This window comes from Mesocricetus auratus, unplaced genomic scaffold (assembly GCF_017639785.1).
Source record: "Mesocricetus auratus isolate SY011 unplaced genomic scaffold, BCM_Maur_2.0 Super-Scaffold_100025, whole genome shotgun sequence".
In the NCBI taxonomy this organism is placed as follows: domain Eukaryota; kingdom Metazoa; phylum Chordata; class Mammalia; order Rodentia; family Cricetidae; genus Mesocricetus; species Mesocricetus auratus.
In genome coordinates, this window is record NW_024429206.1 from 12,028,943 (window position 1) to 12,056,041 (window position 27,099).

Here is a 27,099-nt window from a genome sequence, read left to right on the forward strand (position 1 = left end):
AGGCTGTCTTCTACATCTCCATACCCAATATTATGGAGGCATTACTCAACTGAGGTTCCTGCCTCCCAGATGACTCTAGCTTGTGTCAAGTTGACATAAAAACCAGGGAAGAGAGAGAGTCAGTTTTCCTTAGGGGCGTGGGCGCTGGCACGTTCCCCATATTCCAGTGGATGGCCTCACACCTGTGTAAATATGAGAAGCACTAACTGGATGCACTTGCTTATTCACTAAAAAAATAAGTGACAGGAAGTTGGGAGGGGAGTTGGTGGGACCATGAGTTGAGAGGAGAAGGGAGGGTGAATTTGATAAAAATATATCAAATATATATTACGAAATTTTCAAAGACTTTTTAACAACATGGCCAGGAGGATTCTTAATGCCACTACATTCTGCCTTGCAAGAGACACAAGCCACTTCCTGTAGAGCTGGTCACTTCCTCCCAAGGAGTTCCAAGGAGGTGTGGTCCCAGCAACAGCTGGGGACATGTAGCCAAGAGGGTCAAAGACCAAAGACTTGGGCTCTTACACCTGTGACCTGAGCACTACCTGGGCTCCCTCAGGCTTGCTGGGGCACTGGCCTCATTGGGTGAGTGACAATCGTTGAGACACAGGAGGAGGAGAAAATACAGATGAGCTGGACATAGTGGCACACTATATTTCCAACTTTCAGAGTGCTGAAGCAGGAGGATTGCTGTGAGTTGAAGGCTAGCCTGGCCTGACTATGAGACCCTGTTCAACGAAACAAAAAGGGTCAGTGAGATGGCTCAGTGCATACAGGTGTCGGTCGCCAAGCCTGGGTTTGATCCTGGGACTCACGTGGTGGAAGCAGAGAGACAACAGCTACAAGTTGTCTTCTGCCCCCACGTGGTCACGCAGGTGAAGCTAACGTAACTGAATAGTTTGTCGTATAACTAGCTTGACCCCACCCGGAGCCTCTCAGGACCCTCAGCTGGTCTCTCGTCCTCCTCCCATCTGGCACCCCTTGCATGGGTCCTTCTGTAAAACAGTTCCCTCAGGCACTGTCAGGGTCCCCTTTACCAGGCGTGCCCTGAAGACTGTGCTCTTTGCTGGGGTCCTCTGACCTCGAATGACACAGCCATAGACTGCTTCCTGTTTCTGGTTCTTTGAAAAGAAAATCACTTAAAGCCTCCTGTGGCTTGTGGCCTTAACAATGAGCAGAGCCAATTTCTCAATTACTCAATTACTTCTTCAGTCTTTTCCTTGCTGTCTGCAGTGATTCCAACAGTGATTTAGGGTGTGTGTGTGTGTGTGTTTGTGTGCCTGTCTGTCATTCTGTCTGTCTGTCTGTCATCTGTCAGTCTTCATTTGTATATGCTTGGGTTTTTTTTTTCTGTTTTATGAGGCAGGTTCTCAACATATAGCCCAGGCTAGCTTCAAACATTTCTTTCTTTTTTTTTTTCTTGGTTTTTCGAGACAGGGTTTCTCTGTATTGTTTTGGAGGCTGTCCTGGAACTCACTCTGTAGTCCAGGCTGGCCTCAAACCCACAAAGATCCTCCTGCCTCTGCCTCCTGAGTGCCACCAATGCCCAGCTTGGCCTCAAACTCTTCATCTGTGTCAGCCTCCTAGGACTTGGATCACAAGTGTAGACCTCCTGCCCTGATGGACATCCACTCCTGCTGGGCAGGGAGAGGTTGGCATGGAGACAGGCTGGGCATGGAGACAGGCTGGGCAGGTTGGCATGTGATCCATCCTGGGCATAAGTCAACACTCTACATTACTGGAGAGTGGCAACTGACTGATAATGCAGGTGGTTACAGCTGGACAGAGTGACAGATCCCTGTAGCCTCAGTGGTCAGGAGGACAAAGCTGCAGACTCCCAAGTTCACGTCTATCCTGACAACATAGGGGGATCCCACAAAAAGAAAAATATGAACCCTTCATCCTTTGTGATGGACAGATGGGGGGATTGGAGGGCAGTGGACAGTGCCTTGGATGATGGCCACAAGGGCTATCTCAGAACACAGAGACCTGTGAGACCTGAAAACTGAACTTCAAGCTCACCATGTCCTGGGCAGTCACCTCTTATAGACCCACCACAGCAGTGGTGAAACTGGGTGCCAGCCATCTTTAGGCTGTTTGTCATTTGTTCTTCATGTTTTAGTGACATGTGTGTGTTGCTGTTAGATATCTAGGAGACTATAAAACCATTTTTCTTTCAGTAGCAGCAGACTACCAGGAAAAAAAAGAACAAGAGACAATGTCTTTAAAATGCTTCATTCCTTCTTGTCCACAGCCTACTGTGAAACACCAGAGAGTCAGGGAGTCCAGAAGGCATAAACCTCAGAGGCAGAGGGCTAATTGGCATAGCCCCACCCTTTCTAGGAAAGAGAAACTAGTTATGGATATAAGGAGCAGCTGCTCCAGAGGCTGTGCTGCAGTCAGAAGACAGAGCTGACCGAGGATGGAGCAGGGACTCAGCAGGACCCGGGCCAGGGACTTGGACAAGTTCATAGAGGTCCACCTCCTTCCTGACACCAGCTTCTGTGGTGAGGTCAAGGCAGCCATCAATATCATGTGCACTTTTCTGAAGGAGAGATGCTTCCGAGGTGCCACCCACCCTGTGAGGGTCTCCAAGGTGGTGAAGGTGAGCCCCCTCAGCCTGAGCTGACCCCGGTGGGGAGGGAGAGGACCCTGAGGAGCCAGGCTGCAGCCATGAGTGTGGAGTGAGTTACTCACCTTCTCTGTGTCCCAGTGTTCCGTGTGCCCCCCAGTTGTGGTACAGGGTATAGAACAGAGCAGAGAGCCAGCCTGCTGCATGGCTGGACTGTTGCAACCTCATTGCCAATGTCCCCATCTGTCAAATGACACTTCCTGTCAACGATACCTAACTCAGTCACTGTGATGGCTATAGAAATGTCATTTTGTAATGTCAACCCTGTGGGATGTACGAATGTGTTAGTGAGAGTGTTCAGCATTTTATTTAGGGAGGCTCTTCTCAGTATTATTTTCTCAAAAATGATTTTTTTGTGAATTCAACTCTCATGATTTAAGCTTTTGTTCTGTGACTTTTCAATACTGTTACAGGCTGTCTTCAGGCCAGCATGTGGTGTATTCCCTTGACAGTCTGCTAACAATGGGATCATGACAATATTTGACGTGTCTGTGTTGATTTACTCACAGTAAATCTCTCCCACTACCATCCACCCCAGACACTGACCTCCCTGGAAGGTCTCTCTGATGGCACGGCGCCTGCGTGCAGCTAGATCCAGATCCCACATCAGAGAGCATGTGCTGTTTTCTCCCCCATTACCCATCCTTGCTCCTCACTTCCTTTAGGTCCCTACATAGTCCCTCTTCTATCACAGACACACAGACAGCATTCTCTCTCTCTCTCTCTCTCTCTCTCTCTCTCTCTCTCTCTCTCTCTCTCTCTCTCTCTCTCTCAGGCATATTTAAATCTAGACACTGATGTTCACCATTCTGAGTCTGGCTTATCTTCTGTACCATGAGGAGATCCAGAACCATCTATTTCCCTACATAGATCCTGATTTCACTCTTCAGGGCTGACTAGTATTCCACTGCCCATGGGCTGGCTTTCTCCATCCATCCATCGCCTGGATGGTGGACCCCTGGCTGGTGAGGGTCTGGACTGCTGGGCGTGGCTCTGCTGCCTGTCATTCTCATTGTTGTCTTTCAGGGCAGCTCCTTGGGCAAAGGCACAGCCCTCGACCTGGTGGTGTTCCTTAACAATCTCACCAGCTTTGAAGATCAGTTAAAGCGACGGGGAGAGTTCATCCAGGAAATTCAGAAACAGCTTTACAACTTTCAGAGAGAGAGGGAGATATGGGTGAAGTTTGAGGTTCAGAGTTCATGCTGGTCCAACATTGCATGCTGGTTCAACATTTTATGGTTGTTCAACCTCAGGGCACTCAGCATCAAGCTGAGCTCCCCCCAGCGTCAACAGGAGGTGGAGTTTGATGTGCTGCCGGCCTATGATGTCCTGGGTGAGCCAGTCAGAGCTGTCATCCTCTCTGCCATTTCTTTCTGTGTGTGTGTGTGTGTGTCAGGGGGTGTTCACATGTGTACAGATCTATGCTCACGTTTACAGGTGTGGGTGAAGACCAGAGTCCACTCTTGGATGTTTGTCACTTAGGAGTCTGCTTTTGCTGAGAGGCTGATCTGGAGGTTGCTGGCCCACCCTCATGGCGGCTGCAGCGTGCAGCTGGGGTCAGGTGGAGTGTGCTGGGATGCAGCTGCACACAGAACCTGGGGCAAGCCGGAGCCTCGGCATGTGTATTGGGTGCACACAGGGGTCGGGACGGTTGCCTAGACATGTAGGAGGCGTCTGTAGGAGAGGACTTGTGGCTATAAAATGCTTTCAGGACCTCACTCGGGTGTGTGTGTGTGTGTGTGTGTGTGTGTGTGTGTGTGTGTGTGTGTGTGTGTGTCTGTATTGCCCAACTCTACCCAAAGACAACCAGTAACACCCCTGAAAGCACAGTAGGAGCTTGGGGAGCTGAGAGAATAGTTTGGGCTTTACATTTGGGGACACAGCACCCCCTCTTGTCCACTGTGAGAACTGCTGCTACAAACTTAGAGACCAGACCACTTGCCCTGGGCTTAGGAGAGCCATGGAAACAGTACAGATGTCAGGCAGCCGGGACAGGGAGGCCAGCCTGGGAGTAGGAGCAGGCAGCATGCTGTGGGAAGCTGCAAGAGGCTTAGACCCCTGCAGAGTGGAGGGGCCCAGAGTGGGTGATCCAGAAATGAGCTGGGAGGGAGGCTCCCCAGAAGCCTGTCTTGTCAAGGACTCCCCAGCCTCAGGCAGCTTTCCAGTGGGGAAGGGGGGCCACCACAGAAGGACCGCCCTGGAAATGACAGTGTGGGGGACAGCGCAAGGGAGGACCCCAGCCACAACCCTAGCCAAGATGACTTAGCTGATGAGTCCTACTGTGTGCTGTGCACTGAAATTGAAAATAAGCACAGGAGAGAGAGAATTCCTTGGGTCGCTGAATGACATGTCTGGATGTGTCCCCAGCTTCATCAGTAGGTGATTTGGTCTTGTGCCAACATCAAATCCTGATGGTATAGCCTGCCACAACCATGGCCACATAAATGTACACAGTTAAAGCACAACCTGCTGCCTGCGTAGTCTACTCAAATGTGCACACACACACACACACACACACACACACACACACACATACACATACACACACACACACCCTGCTGCTCTCAGGACTAGACAAACAAAGCCTCATGATACTAAGTTATGTGGTATTGAAAGTCATCCAGAGAAAACACAGTGACAGGGAAAACAGCTCAGGGAAAAGGGCAATTGCTACACAACAATGAGGACCTGAGTTCAAATCCCCAACACCCACCTACACAGAGAGGACCACACATTGACCATCACCTAGGCCCTACATGGCCATAGACAGAGAATCTCTGTGGCCTGCTGGATGCCAGCCAAGATCCACATTCACAGAGACCCTGCGAAGGGAGAAGATGACAAACTATAAAGGGAGACACCTTATGTCATCCTCTGGCCTCTAAACATACATGTGCACTTCTTCTCAAACACACACAAACAATATATACAGCATACAAACACAGGACAGACTCTGTAAGCACGAGACACATGATGTCCAAATGCAGCAGACTGCTCCACAGTGAATCTGACACGAGCAGGAGTGTACACACGTGACAAGCCCTGTGCAGAAGGTACTGGACACCAGAGCATAGTTGGCCATTATTAGATGACCATGAATCCCTCTGTGTGTGACCACAGTGAGCTGTTGCCTCCCACCACTGTCTCCAGGCCTGTGAGGAAGGCACTGTACTAGGACCAGTTGGTGGCAGGTATTTTCCAGGAGCACATGATGTATGCAGTCCTGAGGTGTTGTGGGGCACATGAATGTATGGGAGTGATGTTTGCCATGGTAAAATCTGCCCTGTTCACTGAACCCCATAGCCAGTGAGCCTGTCAACCCAGATAGACCCAAGAACGCCAGAGAAGAGCTGGGTGTTTGTTAAATGAAGATTCTTTACAGGCCAACTCAACCACATCAAGCCTAACCCCCAAATCTACGCTGACCTCATCAGGGAGTGCACCTCCAAGAAGCTGGAGGGCAAGTTCTCCACCTGCTTCACGAAGCTCCAGAGAAATTTCTTGAAGCATCATCCACCCAAGCTGAAGAATCTTATCCGCCTGGTCAAGCACTGGTACCAACTGGTATGGCCTCTGGAATATCCACTGTGGGCTCCATCTTCACAGGGTGTGGAGAACGGGAGGGGTGATGAGGAGGAGGAAAATGAGGAGCAAGAGGGAAGGGAAGGAGTGGTGGGAAGGGAGAGAGAGAATGGAGGGGTGAAGGGGGAAGTCAAGGGAGGGTGACGTTGTAGGAGGGAGAAGGAGGGGAGAGAGGACCTGGGAGGAAGGAGGAATTTCCATGCTTGCTATGGATGATTTCTTCTAGTCCAGTTTCCAGTCAACTAAGTCACTCTTCGGCGGCATCTAATTCATTGTTCAAGTGTCATTCTGATCTTGGATTTCTCTTTCTTTCTTGCATTATTTTGAGACAGGGTCCTGTAAATTACTATGTAGACCAGGCTTGCCTTCAGCTCACAGATCTGCCAACATCTGTCTCCTAATGCTGGAATAAAAGGTGTACACCATCACACGCAACTTTATCTGTGGATTTCTAGTTTGTTATTTGTTTTTTAAGCATGCACTGTTAATTACTATGGCTTTAATTTTCCTGATGTTTCAAGCTATGGTTTTCTTTTCTTTTTCTTTTTCTTTTTCTTTTCTTTTCTTTTCTTTTCTTTTCTTTTTTTTTTTTTTTTTTTTTTTGGTTTTTCGAGACAGGGTTTTTCTGTATTGCTTTGGAGGCTGTCCTGGAACTCGCTCATTAGACTAGGCTTGCTTCGAACTCTCAAAGATCCACCTGCCTCTGCCTCCCAAGTTCTGGGATTAAAGGCATGTGCCAACCCCACCCAGCAAGCTATGTTTTCCTTAAGCATCCATTTGGCAATATTTCTGGAGTTTTTAATATGTTTGTGAGGCGTATCTGGTGTGGATACATGTGTGCCTATTCCTGGGAGCACATGCCTGTGGGTGCACGTGTGTGCACGTGTGTGCATAAGCATGTGGAGACTGGAGAGCAAGGCCAGGTCCTCTGTCACTCTCCATCTTTTATATCCAGGCAGGGTCTCCCACTTGAGCACACAGTGTGCTGAGTCAGCAGCTCTGGACCACCCTAGAGCCCTGGGGACCCCATTTCCTTCCACTTACACTGGCATTATGAGTCAGCTTCCCCACAAGCCTGACATTCATGTTCATGTTGGGGATGGACCTGAACTCCCTGGCTTGCCTGGGGACAGTTTAGCCACAGGGCCATCTCCCTAGCCCCTCCCCAGTCATTTCAGAGCCTGTGAAGAAACCTTCAATAGTGAGCATCATTGCTCTCCCGCCCCCACCCTCACACCCTGGCTGTCACTCAAAGTCATGACTCCTCCTGTGTCTGCTGGTAAATGCTCAGTCTTTGTGGACCTCACAGTCTCTGTCTCAACCACCCAGTCCTTTCCTGTAGCACAGGGACATACACAGACTGACTACATGAATGGGTGTGGCTGTGTGCCAGTAAATGCAATGGGAGCTGTATTGACCCCGTGCTAAGTGTCCCCCATACAACAGCTGACAGCCCCGTTTTTCTCTTTGCCTTTCTCTTCTCAGTGTAAGGAGAAACTGGGGAAGCCGCTGCCCCCACAGTATGCCCTGGAGCTGCTCACAGTCTACGCCTGGGAACGTGGGAGTGGATTCCCTGACTTCAACACAGCCCGGGGCTTCAGGACAGTCTTGGAACTGGTCACCAAGTACTGGCAGCTTCGAATCTACTGGACAGTGTATTATGACTTTCAATACCAATATGTCTCCAAATACCTGCACAGACAGCTCAGTGGAGCCAGGTAGCCTGTCCCCTCATGGCTCAGCTCCCCACAGGGAGGACCAGGCTGCAGCAGTGTGGCGATAGGGAGGTGGGAGCTCAGGGTCAATGGGGCATCTCCTGTCCTGTCACTGTGCTGGGCACTGTCCTGCTGTCACCTGATTGACATGAGGACCTGCAGACCTGGGAGGCAGGGATGGGCTCTTCTACCTGCAGATGGGGAGGCTAAGGCTTTGACCTTGTGCATACCCAAATAGCAGAGGGAGGCCGGGATACATGGAGCAGGAACTGAGATATTCATGCTGTAACAGTACCATAAGGACTGTGAGGCATAGAAGAACAGTGCTAGACTAATTAACTGTAACCAATACAGTAAAACTGTCATCCAAGGTAAGGGCATGTCTTCAAACTGTGTTGTCTTTAGCTTTAAAACCCCATTTTTTTTTTTTTTTGGTTTTTCGAGACAGGGTTTCTCTGTAGCTTTGGAGGCTGTCCTGGAACTCGCTCTGTAGACCAGGCTGGCCTCGAACTCACAGAGATCCACCTGCCTCTGCCTCCTGAGTGCTGGGATTAAAGGCGTGCGCCACCAACGCCCGGCTTTAACACCCCATTTTTGAGGCTCCCCATCTCACAGATCAGAGAGGCTGAGGGACCTGTCCCAGGACACAGAGCTACTAAAGTCTAGAGGACTGGATCCCATGCCTTCCAAGTCATGGACAAAGATGCCTCCAAGCTTGCTCCATGCTGAGGGGCTGGGACTCAGGACATCCTTGGGATAGGGGCGCTCTGCTGAGCTCCTCCACTGTCCCTGTGCAGTGGCACCTGGGGAACTGACCAGCTGGTCACTTCCCTCTCTAAATGTTGTTCTGCAGGCCTGTGATCCTGGACCCGGCTGACCCAACAAGGAACGTGGCTGGTTTGAACTCAAACAGCTGGTGCCTGCTGGCAGAGGAGGCTATGGTCTGGCTGCAATACCCATGCTTTGAAAACTGGGATGGCTCCCCAGTGCGCTCCTGGGATGTGCCGGTGAGACCTTGTCATCATCCTGTCCCCTTGAACACAGATTGGGTCACTTCATCTATGTCAAGAATATTACAAAGGTGCCCAGGATTGTAGGTCTTCATGCCACACTGCTTGCTTTACAGTCATTGTGATCTCAGATTGTCACATCACCCTTGTAGCGTCCCTGTCACCCAGAGTCCTAAGGAATGACAGCCTCTGCCCTGATTGTCTGCTTTGTGTTCAGGCTCTGTCCTGTGTTCTTTATCATTCAGTGACTCACTGGACCCAAACTAGGGCTCTATAAGTTTTACTTAATAAAATCCATCTCTTTCTAATGAGAGAAGAGGCTCAGACTGGGGATATGGCTCAGTCAATAAAACTCTTGCCAAGTAAGTAAGGATAAGGAGCCTGATACCATCTCCAGAACCATGTAAATAAGTCAGACATGGAGACATGAACTTGACATTCCAATTTTGGGAAGCATGAATGGCAGGACCCTGGGCTCCCTGGTGAGGGAGCATAGTGTAGTTGGGGAACTCCAGTCTAAAACAACTCAAAATGCCAAGGTGGACAGCACTTGAGGAGAACTGCATTTTCTGTAGATTGTACACACACAAACACAAAAATATATACACATGTACACAGACACAGACACACACACACACAGAGTTCAGTAGGGCAATAGAGTTGAAACCACTGGCTCAGGGATGCTCAGCTAAGGAGAGGTGGGGCTGGGAATCCCATAGACTCTGAGGCCAGTGCTCAGGTCCAGGAAGCAGCCCAGCTTCCCATCTTTCCTTTCTCATCATTATGTGATCAATAGGACTGGGGGGTGGGGAGGCTGTTTCACAGCCAAAGAGACACAGAGGGACCTGCACTTGGATTTTTTTCCTCTGGTTGGGCAGGAGTCTTTCTGAACTGATGATGTCGTATGTGGACTCAGGGTGGCACTTAGTTTGGGTGCAGGAACGAGGGAGGCAAACCTCAGGTCAGGAAAGAATGAGAAGGGCCCCAGGTGGGAGGCAGCTGTGGCCTTTACTACTGTCATACAGCACACAGGTGGCTGGGCCTTGTCTTCCATTTGGCAGATCTGTTACTCACTGAGATCTCTGGGGGGGGGGGCTACATACACCTTCAACCTGCTAAGCCCCCCCAAAAATGTCCTGATGGCCATGTCCCCAACATGGGGCTGTGCTGTCCTCCTTCTGAGTGTCTCTGATGTCATCATGGTGCCCACTCTCAGAGCTCATTTGCACCCCCTTCCAAGAAGAAATTCTGGCACCTGACAAGATTGTGTGTTTTCTATTGCAGACGGAGGTTGACATGCCACATCAGGAGAACCAGGAGAATAATTTTTTTCGCAACCTCTGTTTATTTTTGTTGGTTTTGTTTCATTTTATTGTTTTATGGTCTTCTTCTGCATAGCCCAGGCTAGCCTGGAGCTCGCCATCCTCCGGCCTTCATGCTGGGGTGGCTGCAGTGTAGGCCTCATGTGCACTGCCTTCCCTCCATCCCCAGATGGAGGAGAACAGAGCTTGCGTCCTTCTGTGAGCACAGCAGCACCTGCCCAGGAGGCTCCAGAGTCAGGGATGTGCTCCTCTGTGCAGGACTTCACCAGAGAGCAGGATGCTGCCCAAGGGAGCGGGTGTCCATGTGCAAGGTCCTGAACTCTTAAGTACCTCATATAGAAGAGGTACTCTGCCCAAGGCCACAGTGAGGGAGTGTCCAACCTAGAGTTAGACTCCTGGCTTTTGACCCCTGCTCCCTCTCCCTTCCATGATCTCCCATCATAGTCAGCCTTCCTCATCTTCCTTATCCTCTGACAGGGTTCTCTGGGGGACAAGAGATTCAGAAGGAAAGGGAGAATTCAAACTTGAATTCCATCTGTGTATCTGTTGGAAGGTTCTGTCCAATGACTGATCAACAACAGTAAACCACAGCAGATGCCTGTAGTTGGGGGTATGTGAGCCTAGAGAAAGGAAATCAAATATTTGTTGGGGAACACTCATGAATAACAGTAAGGTAGACAGCTGCTTTGATCTTCTGTTCTGCCCTGGGGTTGGTGGAAACTGTGATCAGATCTCCAGCTACCACACAAGAGCAAGAGAGACCCCTCCTCTTTCTCTAAGAGATCACCTCCACACACAGAAGCCACACCCTAAGACCAGTCCCCCAAAATTATTGGTTGAATGGATTCCCAAGTTAGATGTCATATGCATTTGAGAGATGAACCACAGAAGAATAAGTATGTGTCCATGTTTCAACTAGATGTAGTTATTAAGCACTTATTACATACCCCACAGGGATGGCTGACCGTTAACTTGTATATCTTAATTATCTTTAACACTGTACAACTACTTAATATCTTTTTTAAAAAGATTTATTTATTTATTACATATACAGTGTTCTGCTTACATGCCAGAAGAGGGCACCAGATTGAGTTGTAGATGGTTGTGAGCTACCATGTGGTTGCTGGGAATTGAACTCAGGATCTCTGGAAGAGCAGTCAATGCTCTTAACCTCTGAGCCATCTCTCCAGCCCCTTAATATCTTTTATAATGTTAGCATTCTGTATTTTTTCTCTTGTTAAGTTTGAGTCTAAAACAATTGAATTGCCGGGCGTTGGTGGCACACGCCTTTAATCCCAGCACTCGGGAGGCAGAGGCAGGCGGATCTCTGTGAGTTCGAGGCCGGGCTGGACCGACAGCCTCCAAAACAATACAGAGAAGCCCTGTCTCGTAAAAACCAAAAATAAATAAATAATAAAACAATTGAATTGAAGCATCAAAATAAAACTTTAAACCAATCAAAAAATAAAACTTTAATACAGTAGCAGAGACAAAGAAGTTAGATATTATCTTTTAAGTTAGTTTCCACTAGCCTGAATAGACTTAGGAATTTAGTCCTTATTTATCCACATTATGTTGTTACTTATTTAAAATTTTCTACAAGCCTGGTGTTGCCAGAGACATAAGCCCTCAGACATACATCTCTAAGTTAGCTTTTGTTAACCTGAGTATACATTTATAACCTTAGGAATTCATCATCATAGAAAAATCCACCCTAATTCAAAATATCCTGGGAGACCTGTGGTTGCCTTCATAGTCTAAAAGGAGATATAATAATAACCGGAAGCTGTGCGTTGGTGGCACATGCCTTTAATCCCAGCACTCGGGAGGCAGAGGCAGGCAGATCTCTGTGAGTTCGAGACCAGCCTGGTCTACAGAGAGAGAGAGAGTTCCAGGACAGGCTCCAAAGCCACAGAGAAATGCTGTCTCCAAAAAAAAAAAATAATAATAATAACCGGAAGGCTTTATACCATGTGTGACTTTGATCAAATGGTGAAGTTCTGTGGCATGTGCTCTTTATCCCTAGTAAGGATGGATGCCAGGCACATGGTCCTTTTCATCCTGATGAAGCATCAGCTAAGATAGAGGTAGCCATGTGGCTGCCATTTGAAAACATCAATTTTATGCTGTATCTTGTAGTACACCCACTTTTCTAAATGAGAGTCAAACCATGTATGTAGTATACTGTAGCAAATCAAAATTACGTATGTACAATTTAATGATCAACCTTTTGATATAAGTTTTAAACTAAATTGTGGGGATATCTTGCTTGTACAAATCAAGCCTGTCTGAGGGTCAGAGAATAGAGCCTGCTACTAGCTAACCATAGAGGTCTGGAGGTCTGTACAGTCAGGAAGTGAGGTAGCTGGGCAGAAACAGGATATAAGCAGGGAGAAACAGGAAATCTCTTTCCTGTCTGCTCAGATGCTAGGGAGGTAAAGTGTTCTGTGGCTTGCTCCTTCTCTCTGATCTCTCAGCGTTTCCCTCTACTTCTGACTCTGACTCTTTATTATCTAGACCAATTAAGTACTCCATTTACACAACATGTTTTTTGACCATCCCCAAGCAATTGGAATTTTAAGATAAAGGGTTTACATAGAGCAGAGAGAGATCTCTATCCTCATGTGCTAGTTTATACATGAGTCAGTTAAAATATCCAGTGGCTGAGAACTATCCAGTACAAGCTGATGGGCTGTAGGAAGTTACATCTTTAGAACTGTACAATCTGGAGTGGATATCAGGTGGAACTTGTGTATAAAATATATACTCCTCCTTTGGAAGAGCCTTGTACAAAAGCATTAAAGGGCAATCTCTGTAGGACTTTTAGATGCAACTTTAGGTAATACCCATGAAGTATTTTTTTAATCTTCATCAGATTTTTGGTAGTGACTATTATAGAACTGGAGTATCATGCTAGTATGATCTTTCATTTTTATTTGGTTTTTCAAGACAGAGTTTCTCTGTGGCTTTGGAGCCTGTCCTGGATCTTACTCTGTAGACCAGGCTGGTCTCGAACTCACAGAGATCTGCCTACCTCTGCCTCCCTAGTGCTGGGATTAAAGGCGTGCACCACCAACACAAGGCTGATCTGTCAATTTTTTAAAATTATTTTTTTATTTAGGTTAGAAACAATCTTGTTTCACATGTCAATCCCAGCTCCCTCTCCCTCCCCTCCTCAACTGCCTTCCCCACCAGGTCCCCCAGCCTCCCACCCAATCTCCACTCTGATCCCCAAGGAGAGTGAGGCACTCCATGGTGGGCCTCCAGTAACTGTCATTTCATCCAGGGCAGGGCCTAGGCCCTCCCCCCAAGAGTCCTGGCTGAGAGAGCCTCCCATATTGTGGCGTGGGCACTCAAAGTCTATTTGTATGCCAGGGATAAATTCTACCCAAGGCCCCATAAGATTACCTAGGCCTCCTCACTGACACCCATATTCAGGGGGTCTAGGTCAGTCCCATGCTTTCCACACAGCCATAAATCTGGAGTCCAAGAGCTCCCCCCTTGTTCAGGTCAGCTGTTTCTGTGGGTTAAACCAGCCCAGTCTTAACTCCTTTGCCCATCAGTTCTCTCTCTCTGTCACTGGATTCCAGGAGTTCAGTTCAGTGTTTGTCTGTGGGTATCTGCCTCTGCTTTCATCAATTGCTGGATGAAGGTTCTGTTTCCTAGACTCTCTGGCAGTGGGATTGTATGCTGGCACTCCCTTGATTCATGTCTAAATGTCATAAATGAGTGAGTACATACCATGTTTCTTTTTGTGACTGGGTTACCTCACTCAGTATGGTTTCTTCTAGTGCCATTCAAAGGACCAATAGCCAGGGAATATAAACAGTACTGGCTTACATACTTTACATCCTAATTGTTTTTGTTTTGTTTTGTTGTTTTTCAAGACAGGGTTTCTCTGTGGCTTTGGAGGCTGTCCTGGAACTCGATGTAGACCAGGCTGGCCTCGAACTCACCGAGATCCGCCTGCCTCTGCCTCCTGAGTGCTAGGATTAAAGGCGTGCGCCACCATAGCCCGGCTTTACATCCTAATTGTAAGTGTTCCCCTTCCAGAAGTTGGTCCCATTTTAATTTTCTCCATGAAAAGACCTCTAATACTGTGTTATTCCTGCTTTGGGGAAAAACAAGAACACATTTAAACACAACAGAAACCAGGCACACAAACAACAAGGACACTCTCAAGTTCTGGGACAGCTGAGTTGGCTCATGCAACAGAACCCCCGCCTACTATTCTATTAAACTCAGGATATCGCAGGGGCCTCTCTTTGCTTTCCAACTGCTGGGACTCGGGCCAGAGGGCTTTGTGAATCCAGTCAGATGCATAGGAGGGCAGAGCCCAAGTGGCTGATTTGGAAGACAAGCCGCAGCAGGGTATATTGTGGTGCCATCTCATGTCTACCAGAACATTCTTTCTCTCTCTGTCACTGTCACTCTCTTTTTTTAAATTTAATCAACATGGATTTTATTTTTCCCTTTCTTGGGATATTTAAGCACAGATTATTGTTCATTATTAGTTAAGTGCATTACATTTGTTTATGCTGTGGAATGTTTAATGATACAAAGATGTGTTGCATTCTTTTATGTTGGATTTGTTTAACTTTGTGAAGCTGTGTTACTGTGCCTGTCTAAAACACCTGATAGATCTAATAAAGATCCGATTGGTCAATAGCAGGAGAGGCTGGGTGGGGCTGGTGGGCAGAGAGATAAATAGGAGGAGAAATAGAAGAGGGAGGAGCAAGAAAAGGAGAAGAGAGGAGGAAGCCAGGGGCCACCACACAGCCAGCCTCAGAGTAAGAAGTAAAGAAAGGTAACAAAGTAGAGAGAGAAAAAAGGCCAAAGGTAAAAGGTAGATGGGATAATTTAATGTAGAAAAGCTTGTTAGAAATAATCCAATCTAGCCGGGTGTTGGTGGCGCACGCCTTTAATCCCAGCACTCGGGAGGCAGAGGCAGGCGGATCTCTGTAAGTTCGAGACCAGCCTGGACTACCAAGCGAGTTCCAGGACAGCCTCCAAAGCCACAGAGAAACCCTGTCTCGAAAAACCAAAATAAATAAATAAATAAATAATCCAATCTAAGGCTAGGCATTCATAAGTAAGAATTGGTCTGTGTGTTTATTAGGGAGCTGGGTGATGGGCCCCCAAAGACCAAAGACTAAAAAGAAAACAAAACTAAACTAAAACTAAATAAAACAACTCTACCATATTAATTCTGTTCTCTCGTTTATTAATTCTATTCTCTCACCCTTTACTGTGAGAGGCCCGAGTTTCCTACCCCTAATTTCTATTTAAAAAACAACTTTCTTCAGCACTCGGGAGGCAGAGGCAGGCGGATCTCTGTGAGTTCGAGACCAGCCTGGACTACCAAGTGAGTTCCAGGACAGCCTCCAAAGCCACAGAGAAACCCTGTCTCAAAAAACCAAAAAAAAAAAAAAAAAAAAAAAAAACAACTTTCTTACCTTCTTCAAGGACCAAGCCCACATTAGGAACCAGACTTCCTTGGTCTGCGTGGTCACTTTAGCTGGGGAAGGAGCTAAGGGGGTTCAGAGCTGTGTACAAGGTTTGGGGTGAGATGTGGGGGAAGCAGTGCTGTGGGCACATCCTGGGCCTGCGAGCCCTGGGGATCTGTTCACGTTTAGAGCAGCGAGCTCAGCTGCCTCCCCGCTCACCCATCTCCTAGCACCCGCACTTCCTGTAGGATCAGCCGGGTCCAGGGCTACCGGCCTGCGCAGGTCCAGAGAGACACAAAGGAGCTGGGACATGCCTGCCTTTCTCCAAAAGAGACTGAGGTCTAAGTCTCAGGGCTCAGTGGCATCTTATTAACAAACTGTGCTAAATGATGGCCATTAGGATGGGCCCTGGTCTGAGGCTGCTGGCTCCCGAGTATGACTGAGACATTCGACATTGGGCTGGCAGGTTGCCCACATTCAAGTGGATGTCCTCACACCACTAATTGAATTCACTGATTTATTCACTAAAAAGGTGACATGAAATTGGGAGGGGAGATGGGTGGACCATAGGTTGGGGGGAGAATGGAGGGTGAATTTGATTAAAAAAAACATATATAATGAGGATTTCAAAGACTATTTTACAAAATGGCCAGGAGGATTCTTAATTCCACTTTATGTTGCCTTGTATGAGGCACAAGCCACTTCTTGTAGAGCCTGCCCATTCCTCCCAAGGGGCTACAGATAAAGCGCTTCCCCAGAAACAGCTGGGGACATGTGGCCAAGAGGGTTAAAGACATGGCTCTTACACCTATGACCTGGGTGCTCCCCGAATCAGTCAGGGTGACCATGGACATTGACCTCATTGGGCTGGGTGACATACCAGATGGCTTTAAGATACCCAGGAGGACATAGAAGTTGTATAGGAGAGCTGGGCGTAGTGGCATACTACAATCCTAGCACTCAAGTGGCTGGAGGATTGCTGTATGTTGTAGGCTAACCCATATAAAACTATGAGAACCTTCTCAAACTTAAGGAGTCTGGGAGATGGCTCAGTGGGTACAGGTGGTTTTTGCCAAGCCGGATGGCCTGAGTCCAACACATGGTGGAAGGAGAGAGTAGGGACACCTACAAGTTGTCCTCTGACCCCACATGTTCACAGAAATGAAATAAATGTAATAAAATGTTTTAAAGCATAATTAACGCTGCCCTCAACCAGAACTACTCAGGACCCTCAATGGGTCACTTGTCCTTGTATCCTGCCATCTGTGCCCAGAGCCTTCAGCATCACAGTTCCCTCAGTCATGGCCATTGTCCATCAAGGAGCCTCTGTTACCATCCAGGTCATGAAGACTGGACTCCTTGCTGTGGGCCTCTGACCAGACTGGCACAGCCGCAGCTTCTGAGTCATTAAAAATAAAATACCTTAAAGTCACCCGTGGTTGTGGCCATAACGATGGGCAGAGTCAATGTTCCCGCTATTTCCTCAGTCTTACATTCCTTGCTCGCTGCAGACTTTCCAACAGGGATTCAGGGTGTGTGTGTGTATGTGTGTTTGTGTGTTTGAGTGAGTTTGGGTGAGTGTGTGTGTGTGCATGCACATGTGTTTGTAGAGACAGGGTCTCATCATGTAGCCCAGGCTGGCCTCAAACTCTTCATCATCTGTGTCAGCTTCCCAGGACTTGGATCACAAGTGTAGACCTCCTGCCCTGATGGACACCCACTCCTTCTGGGTAGGGAGAGGTTGGCATGGAGACAGGCTCCTCCCTCATGGTGATCCATCCTGGGCATAAGTCAACACTCTACATTACTGGAGAGTGGCAACTGACTGATAATGCAGGTGGTTACAGCTGGACAGAGTGACAGATCCCTGTAGCCTCAGTGGTCAGGAGGACAAAGCTGCAGACTCCCAAGTTCACGTCTATCCTGACAACATAGTGAGATCCCACAAAAAGAAAGATATGGACTCTTCATCCTTTGTGATGGAAAGATGGAGTGGGCATCAGAGGGCAGTGGAGGTGTTGTGGATGGTGCCTTGGATGATGGCCACAAGGGTGTGCATCTCAGAACACAGGGACCTGTGAGACCTGAAGGCTCATCTTCAAGCCCGCCATGGCCTGGGCAGACAACTCATTATAATGATCCAGTGTGGACCTGTGGTACCTGCCACACACCCACCACAGCAGTGGTGAGCCTGGATGCCTGCCATCTTTAGGATGTTTCTCACTCGCTCTTCATATTTTAGCAAACCGTGTTGATTGCTGATAACCACCTAGAAGACTATAAAACCATTTTTCTTTGAGTAGCAAAAGAAGATCAAGAAGGGAAAAACAAGAAACAATATGTTGGAAATGCTTCCTGCACCAAGAGGGTTTGAGAAACCAAAGAACTGCCCTGCTGGTAAACAGCAGAGTGTCACAGAGCCCAGAAATCATAGAGCTCAGATGTAGGGTGTGACTGCATAGTCCCACCCTTCCTGGGAAAGAAACCAGCTAGAGAGATAAGGGTCAGCTGGCTCCAGAGGCAGGTGCTGCAATCAGAAAACACGGCTGGCCCGAGCATGGCACAGAGACTCAGCTGCACCCGGACCACAGAGCTGGACAAGTTCATAGAGGACCAGCTTGTTCCCGACACCAGATTCCGTGCTGAGGTCACAGCGGCCATCGATGTCGTGTGTGCATTCCTGAGGGAGAGATGCTTCCGAGGCGCAGATCATAAAGTGAAAGTCTCCAAGGTGGTGAAGGTGAGCTCCCTCAGCCTGAGTTGACCCCGGTGGGGAGGGAGAGGACCCTGAGGAGCCAGGCTGCAGCGCTGAGTGGGGAGTGAGTTACCTACCTTCTCTGTGTCCCAGTGTTCCCGTGTGCCCCACAGCTGAGGCACAGGACTGCGCAGACGTTGAATGTGGCACAGAGTACAGAACAGAACACAATAACATCCACCTGACAGATGACTGGGCTGGTGGGACCATCATTTCCTGTGTTTCCCATCTGTCAAGTGGCACCTCATGACAGCAGTATGTCACAATCACTGTGATGGCTACTGAAATGTGGTCTTGTGTGCCAACTCTACTCTGTGGGGTGTGCAAGCGTGGCGCCCATGCCATGAGCAAGTCCGAGGTATCCGGTGAGGCCTGGAAATTTAATTAAAAGACGAGACATCTGGCCATTTGTGCTAAGAGAATGCCTGCCTGTGATGCCGTCTTTATTGCAAGGAGGGAGCAGCCTTATATACAGATGTACTGCACAGTGGAGAAACCCCAAGTGTAAGAGTTTGTGTTTTCCTCGTGCTAGATGTTGATGTCAGTGGGGCAAGGCTGGGGCTGTAAACCAGGACTACACTGTGGTTATCAGCTGACAAGCACTGCACAGAGATCCATGGGGGCTGGGACCCAACATGCAAGTGTGTCAGTGAGTGTGACATGCAAGTGTGTTAGTGAGTGTGCTCAGCATTTTATTTAGGGAGGCGCTCTGCTGTATTGCTTGATACTGTTTTTTAAAAAAACTTTTGTCATTCTAAACTCAATTGTATTTTACATTTATTTTTTTTTTATTTTTTTGGTTTTTTGAGACAGGGTTTCTCTGTGGCTTTGGAGACTGTCCTGGAACTAGCTCTTGTAGACCAAGCTGGCCTCGAACTCACAGAGATCCGCCTGCCTCTGCCTCCCGAGTGCTAGGATTAAAGGCGTGCACCACCACCTCTCGGCTTACATTTATTTTAAATATTGTTACAGGCTGTCTTCGTGCATCCATGTGGTGTACTTTTAGTGTACACCCCTTAATATTTTGCTAACCTCTTGACAACCCTTTTGTATGTTTGTGTGAACTGTCACCTTCTGCCCACTACCAATGCCCTCCCCTGTACAGAATCATCTCTGATTTTATGTCACATGAGTGCAGTTAAATCTAGTTTCCACCTGAAAAAAAACTGTGCTATTTTGTCTCCCCTCATTACCCTTCCTTGTTCCTCACTTCCTTAGACCCCTCCCTTACCTCTTCTTTGCCCCCTTCTCTCTCTCTCTCTCTCTCTCTCTCTCTCTCTCTCTCTCTCTCTCTCTCTCTCTCTCTCACTCACACACACACACACACACTCTCTTAAATATAGACTCTACAGGTAAACACTGACACTTGTCATTCTGAGTCTGGCTTATCTCTCATACCACGAGAAGATCCAGAACCATCTGTTTTCCTACAGAGATCCTGGTTGCACTCTTCAGGGCTGACTGGTATTCCACTGTCCATGTGCTGGCTCTCCTCCTCCATCCATCCATCTGCCTGGGTGGTGGACCCCTGTGCTGTTGGGGGTCTGGCCTGCTGGGCGTGGCTCTGTCTGTCACTTGTCATTCTCACCACTGTCTTTCAGGGTGGTTCCTTTGGAAAAGGCATCGAGCTGAAGGGCAGGTCGGATGCCAACTTGGTGGTGTTCTTTAGCAATCTCACCAGCTTTGAGGATCAGTTAAAGCGGAAGAGAGAGTTCACCCAGGAAATCAAGAAACATCTGTGCACTTTACAGCAAGAGAAAAAGTTTCAACTGCAGTTTGAGATCCAGGATGAACAATGGCCCAACTCCCAGGGGCTCAACTTCAAGCTGAGATCCCCTGAGCTCCAGCAGGAGGTGGAGTTTGATGTGCTGCCGGCCTATGATATCCTGGGTGAGCCGGTCAGAGCCCCAGCCTGCCCTTCCACCTGCCTGTATCCCCTGCTCGTGCGTGTGTGTGTGTGTGTGTGTGTGTGTGTGTGTGTGTGTGTGTGCGCGTGCGCGCGTGGGCGCATACTTGTCTGGCAAACTGGCTCAGTGAGGGGATGAAGGCAACTTAGATGCCCCCTTACTGGTGATAATGGTGCCTAACTCTGGATTTTGTCTTTCTGAACATGTGTAGACTTAAACTGAAAATTAATAACTGATGCATCTTCTCCCAGAGAATAGGAAACCTCAGACCTGTGCAGGGGCCTGGGAGGGGGGCTCCATGGAGCCTGTCTTGTCATGGATTCCTCAGCCCCTGGCAGCTTTCCAGTGGGGAAGGGGGGCCACCACAGAAGGACCACCCTAGAAATGACAGTGTGGGGGACAGCACAAGAGAGGACCCCAGCCACAACCCTAGCCAAGATGACTTAGCCGATGAGCCCTACTGTGTGCCGGGTTCTGAAGTTGAAAATATGCACATTATGGGACACTGCATAATATGACTTGTCTCCTCCCCAACTCCATCAGCAGGTGATTGTGCCCTGTGTCGATATCAGATCGTGATGGTATGGCCTGTGGCAACCCTGATCACATATACGTACACAGCTAAGACACAGCCTACTGCCTGCCTAACTTACTCAGATGTGCATACACAGCACACACCCACATCTATTCCATAACCTGCTGCCCATCTACTCTACAAGATGAACCCTCCTCTCTCTCTCTCTCTCTCTCTCTCTCTCTCTCTCTCTCTCTCTCTCTCTCTCTCTCTCTCTCTCTCTCTCTCTCTGTCACACACACACACACACACACCTGCAGTATCCTGCTGCTCTCAGGTCCTGAACAAACATGATATTAAATTAGAAAATCACGCAGTGAAAACACTGTGGCTGGGGAGACATATCAGGGATAAGGGCAATTGCTGCACATGCATGAGGACCTGAGTTCAAATCCCCAGCACCCACCTAAACTTAGGAAGTGACACATGGACCTGTAACCCCAGAACTATGGGGGACAGAGAAAGCCAAGCTCCATATTCACATGGAAACCCTGCCTCAAAGGGACAAAGTGACAAACAATGAGGAGAGATGAATGGGAAAAAAAAGAAATAAAAGGAAATGCATGGACATGAATGCTCCTAGGTATGGTGGAGGAGAAAGTTTACTGCAGATAAAATGGAGAGCATACCCAGAGGCCGGGACATCTGGGAGAGTCCAGAGTGGACATGTCCAGGCTGAGCTGGCCCATGTGGGCAGAGGGGGAGACAAAGGAAGAAAGGGAAGAGGGAGACCAGGTGCAGCAGCCATGAGGACAAAGGTACAAACGGGGTGGGTGACCAAGATGGTTGGAGTAGGCAGAGAAGAGAAGCCCAGCCCTCTGGCCTGGAGAGTTCAGGGTAGGGGGTGGAGTATGACAGCCAGGAGGGACTCAGGGATGTGGGGAGAACCAACCTGCCCACTTCGACCATTTTGGTATGTTAAATAGGCACCTCAGTTTGTCCTGGGTTTAAAAATTGACAAGAGATGCCTTATATCCCCCTCTGGGGTTTGTACATATGTATGTACCTCCTCACAAACTCCCAACACAATACACACAAAATAGGACAGAGACAGCCGGGCGTTGGTGACGCACGCCTTTAATCCCAGCACTCGGGAGGCAGAGGCAGGCAGGGCAGATCTCTGTAAGTTCCAGACCAGCCTGGACTACCAAGCGAGTTCCAGGACAGCCTCCAAAGCCACAGAGAAACCCTGTCTCGAAAAAAAAAAAAAATAGGACAGAGACCCTGTTAGCACAAGACACATGATATACAAATGCAGCCGACAGCTCCACAGTGAATCTGACACAAGCAGGAGTGTACACACAGGACACACACACCCTGTAGAACATACTGGACACCAGTGCATTGTTGGCCATTATTAGATGGCCATGCATCCCTCTTGTGTGTGACGACAGTGAGCTCTTTTCTCCCAACAGTATCTCCAGACCTGTGAGGAAGGCACTGTACAAGAACTAGTTGGAGGCAGGGATTTCCAGGGCCACATGGTGTACGCAGTCCTGAGGTGTGGTGGGGCACATGAATGTATGGGAGTGAAGCTTGCTGTGGTAAAATCTGCCCTGTTCACTGAACCCCACAGTCTGTGAGCTAGTCACCCCAGATAGATCCAAGAACCTCAGGGAAGGGCTGGGGTGTTAACTGAGTGAAGCCTCCTTCACAGGTGATGTCGAAATCAACCACAGGCCTGACCCAGAAATCTATGGAAGGCTCATCAGGGTGTGCACCTCCCTGGGGCTGGAGGGCGAGTTCTCCATCTGTTTCACGGAACTCCAGCGAAACTTTCTGAAGGATCGTCCACCCAGGCTGAAGAATCTCATCCGCCTGGTCAAGCACTGGTACCAACTGGTATGGCATCTGGTTAGGCACTGTGTCCACAAGGGGCGGACACAGTTAGAGAGAGGAAGATGGGTATTCTAGTTTGCTTTCTATAGACGTGATATCTTGGGAAGGAAAGGTCTTAATTGTTTACACATGCCAGGCATAGTTGCTCATTAAGAGAAGTCAGAGCAGTAACTGAAGCAGAGACCATGCAGGAATTCTGCTCACTGGCTGGCTCGCCAAGACTCACTCATACAGCCCAGGGTCACCTACACAGGAATGGCACCAGCCACATCAATCACTAATCAAGACTATGACCCAAAGATTACCTGTATCAAGTATGATAGAGTCATCTTGATTCAGGTTCCTTCCTACAATATGGCCCTAACTGGTGTCTAATTGTCAAACACTAACCTTCACAAATAACACACTTTCAAGCTGATACTCTAACACACCATATGAAACCATAACCTTTCCTTTCTTGCTTATCTCTAAGATCTCATGTCAATATCACATCAGGAACACAATATGGCTTTAAAAGCACCAAAAATATTAATTCTTTTTAATTCCAACACTTACAAAGATGAGTCTCTCAACTGTGGGCTCCTATAAAATTAAGAACTCAAATAATCTCCTCGAGGGAAGAAGCAGGGCACAGTCATAATCCAATAAAAACTAAACCAAGTGCATCAGTGAAAAATTCCCGGGGTCTGACATCCGGGACTCACCACTTTCTGAGCTCACAGGGCCTGGACAGCTGTTCTTCCCGGGCTCTGGCATCCACAGCACACAGCTGGCCTCACAGGCTCAGGTCAGCTCTGTTCACACGCTCTGCTGTCCTTGGCAGTGGTCACATGCTGGGGACCTTCAGTGTCTTGGGGGTCTCCACTGTGACTGAGGCTGTGAGGGTGAGGCCATTGGAGAAATGAGCTTTGCATAGGGAGGGGGGCACTTTACCCACAGGGCCATCTCCCTAGCCCCTCCCCAGTTATTTCAGAGCCTGTGAAGAAACCTTCAATAGTGAGCATCATTGCTCTCCCGCCCCCACCCTCACTCCCTGGCTGTCACTCAATGTCATGACTCCTCCTGTGACTGGCGGTAAATGCTAGGTCTTTGTGGACCACAAGTCCCCATATCAACCAGGTAGACTGAGTCTAAAGGATTGTCTGTAGCTGAAAGCCAAGAAACCTGTAATGCCCAAATCAGGTGGGAGCTGTATTGACCCCGCGCTAAGTGTCCCCCATACAACAGCTGACAGCCCCGTTTTTCTCATTGCCTTTCTCTTCTCAGTGTAAGGAGAAGCTGAGGGAGCCGCTGCCCCCACAGTATGCCCTGGAGCTGCTCACAGTCTATGCCTGGGAACATGGGAGTAGAGCCCTTGACTTCAACACAGCCCGGGGCTTCCGGACAGTCTTGGAACTGGTCACCAACTACAGTCATCTTCGAATCTACTGGAGAGTATATTATGACTTACCAGACCGGGAGGTCTCCAAATACCTGCTCAGACAGCTTGGAAAAGACAGGTAGCCTGTCCCCTCATGGCTCAGCTCCCCAAAGATAGGTCCAGGCTGCAGCAGTGTGGAAATGGGGAGGTGGGAGCTCTGTGTCAATGGGGCATCTCCTGTCCTGTCATGGTGCTGGTCACTGTCCTGCTGTCACCTGATTGATATGAGGACCTGCATCCCTGGGAGGCAGGGATGGGCTCTCCTGTCTACAGATGGGGAGACCAAGGCCTGACCTTGTCCAGACCCAAACAGCAGAGGGAGGGGGTACATGGAGTGGGAACTAAGATGTTCCAGCAGTAACAGAAGTCATAAGGGTGGTGGGGCTTGGAAGGTCAGTGTTGAATTAATAAGATGTAAACATCACAGAAGACTTGACACAGGTCTTGATCCTGTGTTGTGTTCAGTCCTCACACCTTATCCCTTGACTCTGGCTGGTTGAACTCTCCCCATCTCAAGGATCAGAGAAGCTGAGGACCTGCCCCAGAACACACAGATACTAAAGAACAGAGGATTAAAGCCCAGGCCTTCCAGGTCATGGGAAAGCATCACTCCAGGCTTGCCCAAAGCTGAGGGGCAGGGACTCAGGACAATCTTGGAACAGGGGTGCTCTGCTGGGCTCCTCCACTGCCCCTGTGCAGTGGCACCTGGGGCACTGGTCAGCTGGTCACTTCCCTCTCTGAATGCTGCTCTGCAGGCCTGTGATCCTGGACCCTACTGACCCAACAAGGAATGTGGCTGGCGGGAATCCATTGGGCTGGTGGCTGCTGGCAGGAGAGGCTAAGGCCTGGCTGGAGTACCCCTGTGTTAGGAATTGTGAAAAGTCCCCAGTGCGCTCCTGGCCTGTGTTGGTGAGACCCTATCCTCATCCTGTCCCCTTGCTTACAGCTTTGGTCACTCCATCTGTCTGGAGACTATTCCTACAAAGATGTGGTCTTTTGCTAAAGCTCTCCACAGTCCTAGGGAGTCCAGCTGCTCCCCTCGTTTTACAGACATCTTAGCGTCATTCAGAGATTTCCCAGGCTGGGAAGATGGCGCAGTGGGTAAAGCATGTGCTGCCAACACTGGTGACCTGGGTTTGATCCCTAGAAGCCTGTGTTAGAATGAGAGACCAACTCCTCCAAGTTTCCCTCTGACATGCACAAGCAGACATGCACTCACACACACAACACTAACACACACTCACACTTGTATACTTACACATGCTGTCACTTACATAAACTCTAAAACTCACTCACACACCCTCATACAGACTCACTGCCAAATCACACACTTATATATACTCACAGTCTCTCTCTCTCTCTCTCTCTCTCTCTCTCTCTCTCTCTCTCTCTCTCTCTCTCTCTCTCTCTCTCATACACACAGGTGCACCCACACACTGAACATACAGAGAAAAGGAGTGAAAAGGAGGACCATAGAGCTGAAACCACTGACTCAGGGATGCTCAGCTAAGGAGAGGTGGGGCTGGATTCCTGTGGGCTCTGAAGCCGGTGCTCAGGTCGAGGAAGCAGCCCATCCCTCCTGCATCACCATCATGAGGCCAATGGGACTCAGGGAGGCTGTGTCACAGCCAAAGTGGTGTGGAGGAACCTGCATTTGAACTTTCCCTCTCCTGGGTCAGGGATCTCCTTTATTTTAGGCAACCAATGATGCCATGCGAGGCCTCAGGATGGAGGTTAGCAGGAATGCAGGGAGGTTGGAACCAAACACCAAACATCAGAAAGGCAGGAAGGAAGTGAGAGGGGACACAGGACAGAGGCAGCTGTGCCCTTAGGTCTGTCCTGCAGCAGACAGGTGACTAGATGTGGGACCCTCAGATGGGGCTACATGTACCCTCAGTAAGCTAAACCATAAAGATGTCCTGATGGCCATCTTCCCAGCATGGAGATGTGATGTCCCTTTTTCTGAGGTGCTCCAGGTGGCCAATAATGGTACCCACCGTCAGGGTTGATTTACATCCCCTACCTAGGAGGAATGAGGGCTGCTGACATGATTGTGTGTTTTCTGTTATAGGCAGAGGCTGAAGAGCCTCAGGAATGCATCCTCCTGTGAGCACAGCAGCACCTGCCCAGGAGGCGCCAGAGTCAGGGATGCGTTCCTCTGTGCAGGATGCCGCCCAAGGCCCCAGTGAGGGAGCGTCCAACCTGGGGTCAGACTCCAGGCTCCTGACCCCGCCCTCCTTTCCATCCCACCCCATCACAGCCAGCCTTCCTCACTGTCTGCTTCATCTGCCTCATCCTTGACAGTGTTCTCTGGGGGACAAGAGATTCAGAAGGGAGGGGAGAACTCAAGCCTGACTCCATCTGTGTATCTGTTGGAGGGTTCTGTCCAGTGTCTGATCAACAACAATCAACAGCAGATGCCATGAGCGTGTGTGAATTCTGAGGGGCAGGGTCATAGAAGTACAGCGCTCTCTCTCCTCTCTTTCTCTCTCTCTCTCTCTCATCTCTCTCTCTCTCTCTCTCTCTCTCTCTCTCTCTCTCTCTCTCTGTGTGTGTGTGTGTGTGTGTATGTGTGTGTGTGTGTGTGTGATCTTCCTACCCCTCATTCACTCAGTTCTCACTTCTGAGAACCAGGAGCCCCAGTGTCCCGCAGTGTAAGAAGACACCTGTCCCTAGACCTCAGCACACATCACACTCTGCCTTGTGATCTATCTGAGCCCCTGCTGGACACAATGATACTGGTCTATGATTCCAGTGTTGCCCCTTCTGAGATACCCCCAGGTACACAGAGAAGATTTGAATAAACAGTGCCCAGGGGTCCCTCATGTGTCCTGCCAAGATAAGGGCACCCATCATGTCAGCCATCATGTAACCCATGCTAAAGCAAGCCCACGGA

At 49.0% G+C, this 27,099-nt stretch overlaps 2 protein-coding genes across 2 annotated transcripts; both read left to right on the forward strand.

Moving 5' to 3' along the window:
• The first annotated feature begins 2,394 nt into the window (after nucleotides 1-2,394).
• LOC121133963 (2'-5'-oligoadenylate synthase 1A-like) lies at nucleotides 2,395-13,041 on the forward strand. Its single transcript, XM_040731371.1, has 6 exons — nucleotides 2,395-2,605; nucleotides 3,659-3,965; nucleotides 6,015-6,196; nucleotides 7,700-7,932; nucleotides 8,783-8,936; nucleotides 10,224-13,041. The coding sequence occupies exons 1-6, from the start codon at nucleotides 2,423-2,425 to the stop codon at nucleotides 10,335-10,337; spliced, it is 1,173 nt and encodes a 390-aa protein (XP_040587305.1). The 5' UTR covers nucleotides 2,395-2,422; the 3' UTR covers nucleotides 10,338-13,041.
• Nucleotides 13,042-18,254: 5,213 nt separating this feature from the next.
• LOC106021986 (2'-5'-oligoadenylate synthase 1A-like) lies at nucleotides 18,255-26,626 on the forward strand. The gene is made up of 6 exons (XM_040731374.1): nucleotides 18,255-18,448; nucleotides 20,065-20,353; nucleotides 22,602-22,786; nucleotides 24,050-24,282; nucleotides 24,959-25,112; nucleotides 26,275-26,626. The coding sequence occupies exons 1-6, from the start codon at nucleotides 18,266-18,268 to the stop codon at nucleotides 26,311-26,313; spliced, it is 1,083 nt and encodes a 360-aa protein (XP_040587308.1). The 5' UTR covers nucleotides 18,255-18,265; the 3' UTR covers nucleotides 26,314-26,626.
• Nucleotides 26,627-27,099: the final 473 nt, after the last annotated feature.

Coding starts and splice junctions, on each gene's coding strand:
- LOC106021986 (XM_040731374.1), top strand. CDS start 18,266: ATGGCACAGAGACTCAGCTGCACCCGGACCACAGAGCTGGACAAGTTC. Junction 18,449..20,064: donor AAGTCTCCAAGGTGGTGAAG/GTGAGCTCCCTC, acceptor ACTGTCTTTCAG/GGTGGTTCCTTTGGAAAAGG. Junction 25,113..26,274: donor TGCGCTCCTGGCCTGTGTTG/GTGAGACCCTAT, acceptor TTTCTGTTATAG/GCAGAGGCTGAAGAGCCTCA.
- LOC121133963 (XM_040731371.1), top strand. CDS start 2,423: ATGGAGCAGGGACTCAGCAGGACCCGGGCCAGGGACTTGGACAAGTTC. Junction 3,966..6,014: donor GCCGGCCTATGATGTCCTGG/GTGAGCCAGTCA, acceptor GATTCTTTACAG/GCCAACTCAACCACATCAAG. Junction 8,937..10,223: donor TGCGCTCCTGGGATGTGCCG/GTGAGACCTTGT, acceptor TTTCTATTGCAG/ACGGAGGTTGACATGCCACA.